This window comes from Anolis sagrei, chromosome 11, assembly GCF_037176765.1.
Source record: "Anolis sagrei isolate rAnoSag1 chromosome 11, rAnoSag1.mat, whole genome shotgun sequence".
Taxonomy (NCBI): Eukaryota; Metazoa; Chordata; class Lepidosauria; order Squamata; family Dactyloidae; genus Anolis; species Anolis sagrei.
In genome coordinates this window covers 32,662,955-32,678,492 of record NC_090031.1, presented here as the reverse complement: position 1 = coordinate 32,678,492, position 15,538 = coordinate 32,662,955, and the positions used below count along the sequence as shown (strand labels likewise).

The 15,538-nt window shown below is 42.7% G+C and overlaps 1 protein-coding gene across 2 annotated transcripts in view; it reads left to right on the top strand.

Annotated features, from left to right (window-relative positions):
• Nucleotides 1-8,883, top strand: part of MYBBP1A (MYB binding protein 1a) — a 49,289-nt gene extending 40,406 nt beyond the window's left edge. For both annotated transcript variants that reach the window (XM_060756750.2, XM_060756749.2), the window contains exons 23-27: nucleotides 1,135-1,203; nucleotides 3,078-3,191; nucleotides 5,997-6,098; nucleotides 6,477-6,601; nucleotides 8,319-8,883. In XM_060756750.2, coding sequence (XP_060612733.2) covers nucleotides 1,135-1,203; nucleotides 3,078-3,191; nucleotides 5,997-6,098; nucleotides 6,477-6,601; nucleotides 8,319-8,706 — 798 coding nt within the window. In that variant the 3' untranslated portion in view covers nucleotides 8,707-8,883. The remainder of the gene's footprint in view (nucleotides 1-1,134; nucleotides 1,204-3,077; nucleotides 3,192-5,996; nucleotides 6,099-6,476; nucleotides 6,602-8,318) is intronic.
• The last annotated feature ends 6,655 nt before the right edge of the window (nucleotides 8,884-15,538 follow it).

Sequence of the window (15,538 nt, the reverse complement as noted above, 5' to 3'; positions counted from 1 at the left end):
GCTCTGAGGAGGCCTCCTTTCTCCTCCAGCTCTGAGAGGACCTCCTTTCTTCCTTCTCCAGCTCTGATGAAGCCTCCTTTGTGCTTTTTCCAGCTCTGAGAAGGCCTCCTTTCCCCCTTCTCCTGCTTTGAGGAGGCCTGCCTTCTCCAGCTCTGAGAGGACCTCCTCTCCTCCTTCTCCAACTCTGGGGAGGCCTCCTTTGTTCTATTTCCAGCTCTGAGGAGGCCTCCTTTGTTCTATTTCCAGCTCTGAGGAGGCCTCCTTTCTCCTTCAGCTCTGAGAGGACCTCCTTTCCTCCTTCTCCAGCTCTGGGGAGGTCTCCTTTGTTCTCTCTCCAGCTCTGAGGAGGCCTCCTTTCTCCTCCAGCTCTGAGAGGACCTCCGTTGTCCTTTCTCAGGTTCCGATGAGGTCTCCTTTGTTCTTTCTCAAGTTCTGAGAGGACCTCCTTTCTCCCTTCTCCAGATTTGAGGAGGCTTCCTTTCTCCTCCACCTCTGAGGGGACATCCTTTCTTCCTTCTCCAGCTCTGATGAGACCTTCATTGTTCATTTTCCAGCTCTGAGAGGACCTCCTTTCTCCCTTCTCCAGCTCTGAGGAGGCCTCGTTTGTCCTTTCTCCAGCTCTGAGGAGGCCTCCTTTCTTCCTTCTCCAGCTCTGATGAGGTCTCCTTTGTTTTTTCTCCAGCTCTGAGGAGGCCTCGTTTGTCCTTTCTCCAGCTCTGAGGAGGCCTCCTTTCTCCTCCAGCTCTTTGGAACTCTCCTTTTCTCCTCCTGCAGCTTTGATGAGGCCTTCTTTGTTCTCTCTCCAGCTCTGAGGAGGCCTCCTTTCTCCTCCAGATCTGAGAGGACCTCAGTTGTCCTTTCTCAAGTTTCAATGAGGTCTCCTTTGTTCTTTCTCCAGCTCTGAGAGGACGTCCTTTCTCCCTTTTCTAGCTCTGAGGAGGCCTCCTTTCTCCTCCAGCTCTGAGGGGACCTCTTTTCTTCCTTCTCCAGCTCTGATGAGGACTTCTTTGTTCATTTTCCAGCTCCGAGAAGACCTCCTTTCTCCCTTCTCCAGCTCTGAGGAGGCCTTCCTTACAATGTCTCCATGTCCACACTCGGTCTGACCGCTAATGACTTCTTCTTTTTTTCCTGAAGGTCATTTGCAAGCAGCTGATCCCCACTGTGGTCAAGTCAATCACGGAGGGAGCCCGGCAGCCGCAACAGGTGAGTAAACGCTGGTGGAGACAACCTGGAACCAGAAAGGGGAATGCACATTTTCAGGTTTGATTAAAACATTATCGTTAGTGTGTTGTTGAAGGCTTTCATGGCCAGAATCACAGGGTTTGTGGTGAGTTTCCCGGGCTACCTGGCCATGTTCCAGAAGCATTCCCTCCTGACATTTCACCCACATCCAAGGCAAGCATCCTCAGAGGTTGTGAGGTCTGTTGGAAACTTGGAAAATTGGTTTTATCTATCTATGGAATGATATCCAGGGTGGGAAAAAGAACTGCTTGAGGTAGGTGTGAATGTTGCAGTTGGCCACCTTGCTTAGCATTGAATGGCCTTGCATTTTCAAGGCCTGGCTTCTTACTGCCTGAGGGAATCCTTTATTGGGAGGTTTTCCTGCTTCATGGTGGTGAATGGCCTTGCGGTTTCAAGGCCTGGCTTCTTACTGCCTGGGGGAATCCTTTGTTGGGAGGTTTTCCTGCATCTTGGTGGTGAATGGCCTTGCGGTTTCAAGGCCTGGCTTCTTACTGCCTGGGGGAATCCTTTGTTGGGAGGTTTTCCTGCATCTTGGTGGTGAATGGCCTTGCGGTTTCAAGGCCTGGCTTCTTACTGCCTGGGGGAATCCTTTGTTGGGAGGTTTTCCTGATTCTTGGTGGTGAATTCCCTTGCGATTTCAAGGCCTGGCTTCTTACTGTCTGGGGGAATCCTTTGTTGGGAGGTTTCCCTGCTTCGTGGTGGTGAATGGCCTTGCGGTTTCAAGGCCTGGCTTCTTACTGCCTGGGGGAATCCTTTGTTGGGAGGTTTTCCTGCTTCTTGGTGGTGAATGGCCTTGCGGTTTCAAGGCCTGGCTTCTTACTGCCTGGGGGAATCCTTTGTTGGGAGGTTTTCCAGCTTCTTGGTGGTGAATGCCCTTGCAGTTTCAAGGCCTGGCTTCTTACTGCCTGGGGGAATCCTTTGTTGGGAGGTTTTCCTGCTTCTTGGTGGTGAATGGCCTTACAGTTTCACGGCCTGGCTTCTTACTACCTGGGGGAATCCTTTGTTGGGAGGTTTTCTGGCTTCTTGGTGGTGAATGGCCTTGCGGTTTCAAGGCCTGGCTTCTTACTACCTGGGGGAATCCTTTGTTGGGAGGTTTACCTGATTCTTGGTGGAATGTGGTTAGACTGGATGGCCCACGAGGTCTCTTCCAACTCTAGGATTCTATGGGGAAAGAAAGGAGTGTGCTTGCTCCATCCATGTTTAACATTGACACAAATAAGCAGCCACTACCAGGAAGAACAGAGAGTTTCATATATGCTGACGACTGCGCCATCACCACCCAAGAATTTAAGTTTTCAAACTTTGTGGGTTTTTAAATACATTACAACTCTACCCTTGGTTTGCTCCAGATACGATAAATAAATAGCTCCTCTACTTTTGCAAGTCGATCTTCTAAGCCATTCCGGTAAATAAATTCCGGGTTCCTTATCTCCCTTTGCCACGAAACGGGATAATGAGAGCTCGCCTTGCTCGCCAGAGCGTAGCCAACCTGTCTCTCAACCCCTTTGCGTCTCTCAGCGAAAAATATATACGTCCGCAAGGACTGCAAGGTTGAGTAAGTACTCTCCTGCGCCTGAATTATATTTACCACTTGATGCGTGGAGAGAGCTCGGGCTTTTAAAGGGAGAGGAGCTCCACGGATTCACACACTGGCACATTTTCACAGAGTCCATCAAGCGTGCCCGAGGGGAGTCTTATTTGCTCTGTTACAAGGTCGTACATAGATAGTAGATATTTCAAAGTGCTGTTAAAGGTCCCAGAAATCTCACAGTATTCCCTGTTGTGGGGTGTTATATGGTGTCTGGGTTTTCACCCCCATTTTTTTTTTATTCCAGGCCCAGGCTTGCTTGCTTCTTCAGAAAGCTCTCCAGATGCGGGATTTCAAGCTCTCGCTGTCTGAAAAAGAGTGGGAAGAGCTGATGAGAGACGGCACCCGGCAAGTCACCAAGGTGAGGATCTTCTGAGATTTTACGCTTTCCATCAGCATTGCCTCCAGTGAAATTATCAGTGAATTATGCATCACTGCTGGTCACATCTGATTTCCAGTTAGAGCGCTCTCTTTCTCAGTGTCTCTGCCGCAGTTCTTAAGGTTGGCTTTATGCCCATCTTTCAGTATCTTTTCCTGCCCACCAATGTTACATTTCCCATTCTTGAGTTCTGTTCATGCCTTTTTGAATTCTGCATCACTGCTGGTCACAGCTGACTCCCAGCTAGAGCACTGAAGGGACACGGCTTCCCAGTTCTTAGCCACAGTTGGCTTTAAGCCCATATTTCAGTCTCTTTTCCTGCCCACCAATGTTACGTTTCCCGTTCTTGAGTTCCGTTAGTGCCTTTCTGAATTCTGCATCACAGCTGGTCACAGCTGACTTCCAGTTAGAGTGCTCAAGGACCAGAGCTTCCCAGTTCTTGGTGTCTGCACCACAGTTGGTTTTAAGCCCATCTTTCAGTCTCTTTTCCAGCCCCCCAATGTTATGTTTCCCGTTCTTGAGTTCCGTTCATGCCTCTTTGAGTTCTGCATCACTGCTGGTCACAGCTGACTCCCAGCTAGAGCACTCAAGGGAGACAGCTTCCCAGTTCTTAGTGTCTGTGCCACAGTTGGCTTTTTCAGTCTCTTTTCCTGCCCACCAATGTTATGTTTCCCATTCTTGAGTTCCATTTGTCCCTCTTTGAATTCTGCATCACTGCTGGTCACAGATGACTTCCAGTTAGAGCACTCCCTCTCGGTGTCTGTGCCCCAGTTCTTAAGGTTGGCTTTAAGCCCATCTTTCAGTCCCTTTTCCTGCCCACCAGTGTTACGTTTCCCATTCTTGAGTTCTGTTCTTGCCTCTTTGAATTCTGCATCACTGCTGGTCACAGCTGACTCCCAGCTAGAGCGCTCAAGGGCCAGGGCTTTCCAGTTCTTGGTGTCTGCGCCATCTTTAAGCCCATCTTTCAGTCTCTTTTCCTGTCCTCCAACATTACGTTTCCCATTGTTTTGAGTTGGGAGTAGAGTAATGGCATTGGGAGACGGTGATCATTGGCATTCGGACAACGTGGCATTCAGTCCAGCAGAGTTGATGGTGGAGTAGCATCGCTTCAGTACTGGTGGTCTTTGCGTCTTCTTCCAGCATGCTGACATTTGTCAGGCTGTCTTCCGAAGAGATTTGCAGGATTTTTTGGAGGCAACATTAATGGAATCGTTCCAGGAGTTGAGTGTGACATCTATAGACAGTCCACGTTTCACAGGTGTATAGCAGGATTGGGAGGACAATGGCTTTATAAACAAGCCCCTTGGTCTCCCTACGGATGTCCCGGTCCTCAAACACTCTCTGCTTCATTTGGAAGAATGCTGCACTCGCAGAGCTCAGACGGTGTTGTATTTCGGTCAATGTTGACTTTTGTGGAGAGGTGGCTGCCAGGGTTGGGAAGACAGTCACTTTATAAACAAGCCCCTTGGTCTCCCTACGGATGTCCTGGTCCTCAAACACTCTCTGCTTCATTCTGAAGAATGCTGCACTTGCAGAGCTCAGGCGGTGTTGTATTTCGGTGTCAATGATAAAATGATAAAAGGTCTGGAGAACAAGCCCTATGAGGAGCGGCTTAAGGAGCTGGGCATGTTTAGCCTGAAGAAGAGAAGGCTGAGAGGGGATATGATAGCCATGTATAAATATGATGATACATATGTGAGAGGAAGCCACAGGGAGGAGGGAGCAAATCAGGGATCTGGAGAACAAGCCCTATGAGGAGCGGCTTAAGGAGCTGGGCATGTTTAGCCTGAAGAAGAGAAGGCTGAGAGGAGATATGATAGCCATGTATAAACATGTGAAAGGAAGCCACAGGGAGGAGGAGGGAGCAAGCTTCCTTTCTGCTTCCTTGGAGATTAGGATGCAAGGGAACAATGGCTTCAAACTACAAGAGAGGAGATTCCATCTGAACATGAGGAAGAACTTCCTGACTGTGAGAGCCGTTCAGCAGTGGAACTCTCTGCCCCGGAGTATGGTGGAGGCTCCTTCTTTGGAAGCTTTGAAACAGAGGCTGGATGGCCATCTGTCAGGGGTGCTTTGAATGCAATATTCCTGCTTCTTGGCAGAATGGGGTTGGACTGGATGGCCCAGGAGGTCTCTTCCAACTCTTGGATTCTATGATTCTATGATTCAATGTTGACTTTTGTGGAGAGGTGGCTGCCAGAGTTGGGAGGACAATTGCTTTATTAACAAGCCCCTTGGTTTCCCTACGGATGTCCCGGTCCTCAAACACTCTCTGCTTCATTCGGAAGAATGCTGCACTCGCAGAGCTCAGGCGGTGTTGTATTTCAGTGTCACTGTTGTGGAGAGGTGGCTGTATTTCTGGCATTGCAGATGGATTGGCTGGTGTCTTATGCTGGAAGAACACTTTGGTTTACTCAATGTTCAATGAGAGACCGAGCTTCCTTCTGCTATGAAGGAAGACACCATTCGATCCCTCTCAACAGATGGCCACCCAGCCTCTGTTAAAAATCCCTATCATGGAATCCTAGTGGTGGGACTGACCTCAAGGGCCATCCAGTCCAATCTTATTCTGCCAAGAAGGAAGACACCATTCGATCCCTCTCAACAGATGGCCACCCAGTCTCTGTTAGACATAGTAATCTCTGAATCCTAGATTCCGGAGACTTGCAGGCCTAACTTAGGCTTGAAGAAGTATGGTAGTCATTTCCATGAGGGTGATATTGATAAGGATCAGTGTAATTAATGATAAGGAATCGATGGTCAGTTCTCTCTTTCCATTTGTCTTAGACTTTGAAGGCCGTGGGTGAGTTCAAGATCAAGGTGGACCAAGAAAAAGTCATCCGGTGCCTGGAGCTATTGAGTTGCCTCATCAAAATGGCCACTAAACAGGTAATTTGTCTCATAATAATAATAATAATAATAATAATAATAATAATAAGACAAGACACTGGCACAAGCCAGTCAAGGTGGTCCCAGTGGTGATGGGCACACTGGGCGCAGTGCCTCAAGACCTTGGCCTGCACTTAAAAACAATCGGCGCTGACAAAATTATCACCTGTCAGCTGCAAAAGGCCACCCTACTCGGATCTGTATGCATTATGCGCCGATACAGCACACAGTCCTAGACACTTGGGAAGGGTCTGACGTTGGGCAAGTCACACTCTCTCGGCCCCAAAGAATGGCCAACTCCTTTTGAATAAACCTCGCTCAGAGTGGACTTGTAGGGTGTCTAACAGACCCTTTCCTTTTTGGGGTTTCCTTTCTCAGGGCCCCGCTGTGGACCTGACCGAGCTGCCGGCCGTTTTGCGTGTCCTGGGGGAGCAGCCCGGCTTTGGGAAGTCCGCCCGGCTCACCGACCTCTACTGGCACGTCATGAAGCTCCTGGGCTTTGCGTAAGTGTCCTCTTTCCAAGATCTCACACTTGGTAATCTAGCTGCAGCAAAAAGCTATATCGAATATTTTTATGAAAAGTTTCATCATAATTTTTGTGAGTATTTTTTGAATATTTTTGTGTATGTTTTTGTGAATATTTTTGTAAATATTTTCCTTATTTTTTGTGAATTTATTTCATTATCTTTGTAAATTGTTTCATGGTTATTTTGTGATTTTTTAATGATTATTTTTGTGTATATATTTTCATGATTATTTTTGTGAATGTTTTGCGAATATTTTTTTATATATATTTTATGGAAATAATTTTCTGAATATTTTCATGATTATTTTTGTGAATATATTTTATGCAAATATTTTTGTGAATACTTTCATGAATATTTTTGTGATTTTTTTATGATTATTTTTGTGAATATTTTCATGATTATTTTTGTGAATGTTTTGCTGATATTTTTGTGAATATTATTTGATTATTTTGTAAATATATTTTATGCAAATATTTTTGTGTATAGTTTCATGATGATTTTTGTGAATTAATTCCTTACTTTTTGTGAATAGTTTCATGATTATTTTTGTGAATAGTTTCATGATTATTTGTGTGAATATTTTTGTGAATATTTTCATGATTATTTTTTGAATAGGTTCATGATTATTTTTGTGAATATTTTTCTGAATATTTTTGTGAATTAATTTATTACTTTTGTGAATAGTTTCATGATTATTTGTGTGAATATTTTTGTGAATATTTTCGTGAATAGTTTCATGATCATTTGTGTGAATATATTTGTGAATATTTTCATGAATATTTTTTGATTATTTTTGTGAATTAATTCATTACTTTTGTGAATAGTTTAATGATTATTTGTGTGAATATTTGTGTGAATATTTTCATTAATATTTTGTGATTATTTTTGTGAATTAATTCATTACTTTTGTGAATAGTTTAATGATTATTTGTGTGAATATTTGTGTGAATATTTTCATTAATATTTTGTGATTATTTTTGTGAATTAATTCATTACTTTTGTGAATAGTTTAATGATTATTTGTGTGAATACTTTTCTGAATATTTTCATGACTATTTTTGTGAATAGGTTCATGATTTTGTGAATATGTTTCTGAATATTTTCATGAATATTTTGTGATAACTTTTTTGAATTGATTCATTACTTTTGTGAATAGTTTCATGATTATTTGTGTGAATATTTTTCTGAATATTTTCATAAGTATTTTTGTGAATAGGTTCATGATTTTGTGAATATTTTTTGAATATTTTCATGAATATTTTGTGATTGCTTTTTTGAATTAATTCATTACTTTTGCGAATATTTTCATGAATTGTGTGAATATTTTTGTGAATAGTTTCATGATTATTTTGTGAATATGTTTTGTGAATATTTTCGTGAATATTTTTGTGAAATTTCTTTGGTGAATAAATTCATGATTATTTTGTAAATATTTTTGTCCACAAAAATAATCATGGAACTATTGACAATGAAATAAATTTACAAAAATAATCATGGAAATATTCACAAGAATATTGGCATCGAGTTCCCCAGTTTTGGAGTGGTGTTCTGAGTGCAACAAAGTTTGGCCATGGAGACATTGCGAGGTAGGCCTCCTCAGAGCTGGAGAAGGGAGAAAGCAGGTGGACAGTGGCCATACGCCCACTTATAGTATAGGGATTTTCACCAGTGCCTTTCTGCTTTCCCTTTGCAGGCGTCCGGCAAAGGAGAAAGCCCCACCGAAGCCGGTGGCTGACCCTGATCCGGTCCCAAAGAAGCAGAAGAAGAAGGGCTTCCTTCCGGCCACAAAGCTCCGCAAGAACCGCAAGAAGGCTGCGCCGGTCCCATCCCGGGAGGAAGGCACCGAGAGCGGGAGCAAGGAGGCCGTGGCGGGGAAAAAGAAGAGGAAGAGGAAGAAGAACCGAGGAGGAGGAGGAGGAGAAGGCGATGGACCCGAGCGGGCTCCCCCGGCCAAGAAGTCTCCCTCCGAGTCCAAAGAGAACAAGGCCGGTCGGGGCAACATCCTGGAAAAGAAGAGGAGGCTCAAGAAGAAGAAAGGGAAGAAAGCAGGGACTCCGCCGGCAAGGAAGGGCCCGGTTTGAGCTTTGGGCGTGGATACAGAAACTTCACTAACGCAGCCCCCCCCCCCTTCTGTGTACATTTTACAGCAAGAGTGATCCACACGTCGTCGATTTTTCGCATTGTTTTCCATGTTTCTTTTATTTTTTGGATTTATTTTTCTTGTATGGTTTTAAAGATAAAATATGCTTTTAATATTGCGATATATTTCTGTGTGAATGTGTGTGTATACATACATGCATATATTTCCAAGGTGAAGTGACCCTCTGGTGTCACTGGGATGAATGTTGTTGGGTGAAGTGACCCTCTGATGTTACTGGTGTGGATGCTAGGTGAAGTGATCCTCTGATGTCACTGGGACGGATGTTGCTAGGTGAAGTGATCCTCTGACATCACTGGGTTGGGTGTTACTAGGTGAAGTGATCCTTTGATGTCGTTGGGATGGATGTCTCTAGGTGAAGTGATCCTCTTATGTCACTGAGTTGGGTGTTGCTCAGTGGAGTTGATCTTCTGATGTCACTGGGATGGACGTTGCTAGGTGAAGTGATCCTCTGATATCACTGGGACGGATGTTGCTTGGTGGAGTGACCCTCTGATGTCACTGGGATGGACGTTGCAAGGTGAAGTGACCCTCTGACATCACTGATGAATGCTGCTTGGTGGAGTGACCCTCTGATATCACTGGGGTGGACATTGCAAGGTGAAGTGACCCTCTGGTGTCACTGTGATGAATGTTGCTTGGTGGAGTGATCCTCTGACTTCATTGGATTGGGTGTTGCTAGGTGAAGTGATCCTTTGATGTCGCTGGGATGGATGTCTCTAGATGAAGTGATCCTCTGATGTCACTGAGTTGGGTGTTGCTCAGTGGAGTTGATCTTCTGACGTCACTAGGATGGATTTTGCTAGGTGAAGTGATCCTCTGATGCCACTGGGACGGATTTTGCTAGGTGAAGTGATCCTCTGGCATCACTGGGATGGATGTTACTAGGTGAAGTGATCCTCTGATGTCACTGGGATGGATGTTGCTAGGTGAAGTGATCCTACGATGTCACTGGGACGGATGTTGCTAGGTGAAGTGATCCTCTGATGTCACTGGGATGGATGTCTCTAGATGAAGTGTTCTTCTGATGTCACTTGGTTGGATGATGCTAGGTGAAGTGATCCCCTGATGTCGCTGGGACAGATGTTGCTAGGTGAACTGATCCTCTGATGTCGCTGGGATGGATGTCTCTAGGTGAAGTGATCCTCTGATGTCACTGAGTCGGGTGTCGCTCAGTGGAGTTGATCTTCTGATGTCACTGGGATGGACGTTGCAAGGTGAAGTGATCCTCTGACTTCACTGGATTGGGTGTTGCTAGGTGAAGTGACCCTCTGATGTCACTGGGATGGATGTCTCTAGGTGAAGTGATCCTCTGATGTCACAGAGTCGCGGGTCGCTCAGTGGAGTTGATCTTCTGATGTCACTAGGATGGACGTTGCAAGGTGAAGCGATCCTCTGATGTCACTGGGATGGATGTCTCTAGGTGAAGTGATCCTCTTATGTCACTGAGTTGAGTGTTGCTAGGTGAAGTGATCATTTGATGTCGCTGGGATGGATGTCTCTAGATGAAGTGATCCTCTGACGTCACTGAATTGGGTGTTGCTCAGTGGAGTTGATCTTCTGATGTCACTGGGATGGACGTTGCAAGGTGAAGTGATTCTCTGATGTCGCTGGGATGGATGGCTTTAGGTGAAGTGATCCTCTGATGTCACCGAGTTGGGTGCTGCGTATGATAGAACATCACTCTTTCGGCATGTTCCCCACAGAGTGCTCACTCCTAGAGAGGTCTTCTCAGAGGTAAGACTTTCCAGTTCAATTGACCCATTTTCTTGCTAAATTACAATTCCACATGCCCCTGGGGTGACGACTCGGATTCAAACCAGGCACGGCACAGAATCGTCGTGTTTGGAACGGCATCCTAACGATCTCCCGCAGGACGCTCCGCTGTTCTCGCTGCAGGAAATGCTGTCGGCACCACACGAGAGCCGCGCTTCAAAGCCTCCGCCACGCGACGCCAACACAGGTAGGAAAAGCGAGTACGGAAGAAGCCAAAACAGAACCAACGCGTTTAAATACTTCTCTTTATTTCTCATTTACTTAACCATGTATATATATATTTATATTTATAGATATTTGACTTTATTTTTTTCTTTTGAGGTCCATCGTCCTTACTCTTGAAAAATAAAATAAGTTGTCGGTAGTCTTTTTTTTTTTTTTAAGTTTTGTCGTTGCTTCTGAAAGAAAATCAGAAAAATCAGTCCTGCCTTGTATAACAAGAAAAAAGAACAAAAATGTACACCACACTTCCGCCCCCAACGCCGCCCTCCAAACGCAAGGCGGTGCGCATCACTCGGCCGGAAGTTCAGGCCACAACACACACAGAGAGGCTGCTGCGGAGGAGGGGGGGCGCATGGGGGTGGCCTCCTCCAGCCAGAGGGGTCAACGGGGTTGCGTTCGGATGCAGAGAGACCCTTCAATTCAGAAGGGGGGCAGCAGATAGATATACAGATAGATAGAGGGATGGATAGATGGATGGATAGATAGAGGGAGGGAGGGATGGATAGATAGATAGAAAGAGGGATGGATAGACGGGCGGATAGATAGATGGAGGGACGGACGGACGGACGGACGGACAGACAAAGAGATGGATGGATGGATGACGAGAGATAGAAAGATAGATGAAGAGACATATTGGTTGATAGATTGGTTGGTTGATCGATAGAAGAAGAGATAGATGGATAGACAGACATGGAGAGATGGATGGATGGATGGATGGATAGACAGAGATAGATATAAAGCTAGAAGAAGACATAGATAGATAGATAGATAGATAGATAGATAGAGGGATGGATACATAGATACATAGATAGATACATAGATAGAGGGATGGATAGACAGACAAAGAGATGGATGGATGAAGAGAGAGATAGATAGATGAAGAGACAGATTGATTGATAGACTGGTTGGTTGAATGATAGATAAAAGAAGAGATAGATGGATTATGGAGAGAGACAGAGATCGACAGATATAAAGCTAGAAGAAGAGATAGATAGATAGATAGATAGAAGAAGAGATAGAGAAGAAGAGATAGATATATAGACAGATGAAGAGATGGATGGATAGATTAAGAGATCGATTAAGAGATAGATACACACACATAGACACACAAATACATGGAGATAGACGAAGACAGACATGGAGATCGATGGATGAACAATGGATGGATAGATGAAGAGATCTATAGATACGCACACACAGAAACAAATACATATAGAAAGATGAAGAGAGAGAGATGGATATATTAAGAAGCAGACTGATAGATGAAGAGAGACAAAGACGAATAAAGATAGATGAAGAGGGGGAGAGAGATGAGATGGATAGATAAAGAGATAGACTAGATAGATGAAGAGATGAATGGATGAAGAATGGATGGATAGATGAGATAGATGAAGAGATATTTAGATACACATAAACACACATATAGACAGATGAAGAGAGAGGGAGATAGACAGATAGATAAATAGATGAAGAGAGATTGAAAGACAAAGAGATAGATGGATGAAGAGATAGATGGATGAAGAGATAGATGAATAGAGACAGATGATGAAGGAGAGAGACACAAAGAGGGATAGATGAAATGGATGAAGGGATAGATAGATGAAGAGATAGATACACATGGACACAAATACATGGAGATCAATAATAGACAAGATAGATCGATCAATTGATTGATAGTTAAAAGATACACAGAGATAGATACACAAAGACAGTGAGATACACATAGATAGATAGATAGATAGATAGATAGATAGATAGATAGATGAAGAGATAGATGAAGAAATAGGTAGGTAGATAAATCGACACAACCCTTGGTCATCCTAGTGTTTTCTCTCCTGGCGAAATTCGATCCCCCTCGTCTTGGACTCGTATTCGCTCTCTCTTTTGGATCCTCTCTCCTGGAGTTTGGTGCAGTCGAAATACGCTCCATTGCCGAAAGAAGGCAATGCATGGATTGAAAAATTTTGGAGGAAGAGGAAGGTGAAAGGGAAGGAATTGCGGACACTTCTTGGCCCCTCGGAGCCGGCTCCAGGCTTGCCATAGCTTTGGAAAAGGCACTTTGGAAAAGGCCCGGAGTCCAGGAAAGCGTTCGAGGGATTGTCCGGCTGCCCTCGGATGTTCTCACAAGCCTCCGAGACTCAGCGATATGCCTTCAAAAGCCTAAAGACGTCTCCACCGGAGTCCGCCTTCTTCTCCAGAGAGAGCCATGCCTTTCGTTTTGGTGCCGAGGTGGAGTGCGCTGCCCTTCAAGAGAGCTTGAAATGGCCTTCCCAATCGGAAAAGGGAAAGCATTCGGTTCAAACCCAGTGGCGAGTTTGAGGTAGTCCCAGCGGAGAACCGATAGTGCAAAAATAAAAGAAAAGAATAACCAAGCAGCCTTGGAACTGTGGGCGGATGAAGACGACGCAAGCGGGATACACCCCGTTTCGATGCAAACTCACTGGCGGGTTGCTGCAGAGGTTACAATACTGTTCCAACAATGGCAAAAAGCACCTCTAATAATAATAAGAACAATAATTTCTGAAATTTTCACAAACCCCGATGACATCTAGACATTTGATGATCCAACTGTGTGGCAGTGAATCAAATACTTTTTTGTACTCAATCCAAGGTTTACGGCTTTTGCAATTCTCCAGTATCATTGGACAAAATTACCACCTGTCTGCTGTAAAAGGCCACGCTACTGGGATCGACACGCATGATTCGCCGATACGTCACACAGTCCTAGGCACTTGGGAAGTGTCCGACGTGTGATCCAATACAACAGCAAGCAGAGTGATCTTGTTTGCTGTGGACTTGTTGTTGTTGTTGTTGTTGTGGACTCATCTTCTTGTTGTTGTTGTGGACTCATGTTGTTGTTGTTGTTGTTGTTGTTGTTGTTGTTGTTGTTATTCCAGTTTGTAAGCCATGGAGTCAATCACAATTATCTCATCATAAAGCAGGGGGAAACAGAGATGATGGCGATAATTATCTCACTATTTTTCAATATGTGGATGTCTCCTCGCCAATCTGCTTGTTCTCAAGACGACACAAAAAAATGGCCAGTTGGGCTCCCATACTTACAAAATAAGGTCTTAGGGTTAACATTAGGAGACATAGCTCATGGGAGAAGCAGAAGCCTCTCAATGCAAGATATGGACCATATAATATATATATATATATATATATCTCCTATATCTTGGGTGGTGGGGAGAAAGCGAGGGAAGTAGAGGGAGATACGTTTCAGAAGATATTGTTATCTCCACCCAGTTCTTATATGCCTCTCAAAACAAAATTTTGGATATATATAATGTTATAATGTATATTATGTTATATATATATATATATATATATATATAATGATATATAGGTATATATTATGTATGATATACATTATGTATATATATTATATATACTATATATTATATATGATATATAGGTTTATATTGCGTATAATATACATTATGTGCATATATATATATATATATATATATAATGTATAATATACATTATTTGTTTGTTTGTTTGTTTACTATATATATATATATACCGCCCCTCTCAGCCCGCAGGCAACTAGGGTGGTTAACAAAGGCAATAATTTATGCCAACAACAGCGTAAAACATTTAAAAAACATTAACATATAATATAACATCTTCACAAAATCCATTAAAAACATAAATCATAAGTATCTCTTAATTAAAAACGTTGTCCAAAATCATCAAACCATAATATAAACCTATATGATATACATATATTATGTATATATAATATATATCATATATTATATATATTTACAATATGATATATAGGTTTATATTATATATAACATACATTATGTATATATTATATATACCATATATATTATATATTATGTTTATATTACATATACATTAAGTATATATTATATATACCATATATATATTATATAACATACTATGTTTATATTACATATACATTATGTGTATATTATATATACAATATATTATTAAACATATATATAATATACATTATGTATACATTATATATTACATACAATATATATGTATGTATAGGTATGTCTGAATATATATATAGAGAAAGAGCCAGAATTTTGTTTCGAGAGGCATATAATATATATACACACACATACATATGTATATTTACATACATTCTCTCTCTTTCTCTCCCTAAATATATATAGAAAAACAGAATTTTGTTCCGAGGGGCATATAAAATATATATATTGCATACACATACGTACACATATACATACACATACAGTCTCTATGTATATACAGAGAGAACGAGCCAGAATTTTGTTTCAAGAGGCGTATATGTATGTATGCATGTATGTGTGTGTATATATATGTATATATGTATATATACATACATTCTCTCTGTCTAAATATATAGAGAGAGCCAGAGTTTTGTTTTGAGGGGCACATATAAATATATATATTACATAAACATAAACATACAGTCTCTCTCTCTCTCTCTCTCTCTCTCTATATATATATATATATACACACACACATACATATGCAAGAACTTGTATCTAGAGAGGCATATGCTTATCCCATCGCTATGTCTCCCCATACTAACCCCAAGATCTTTCTCCAAAATATACATGAGACATATCTCTGCCCAGTTTAGTCTTTTTGGACTTCTGCAAATGGAGGCAAAATAATAATAATAATATCGTTGTCATCTAGGATTTTGCAAGCGTTCCTTCTAAAGTTTTGGCTGGAGGTAAAGACCGTTGTCAAAAGGGTTCGAGATCCACCCCGTTGGCCCAAAG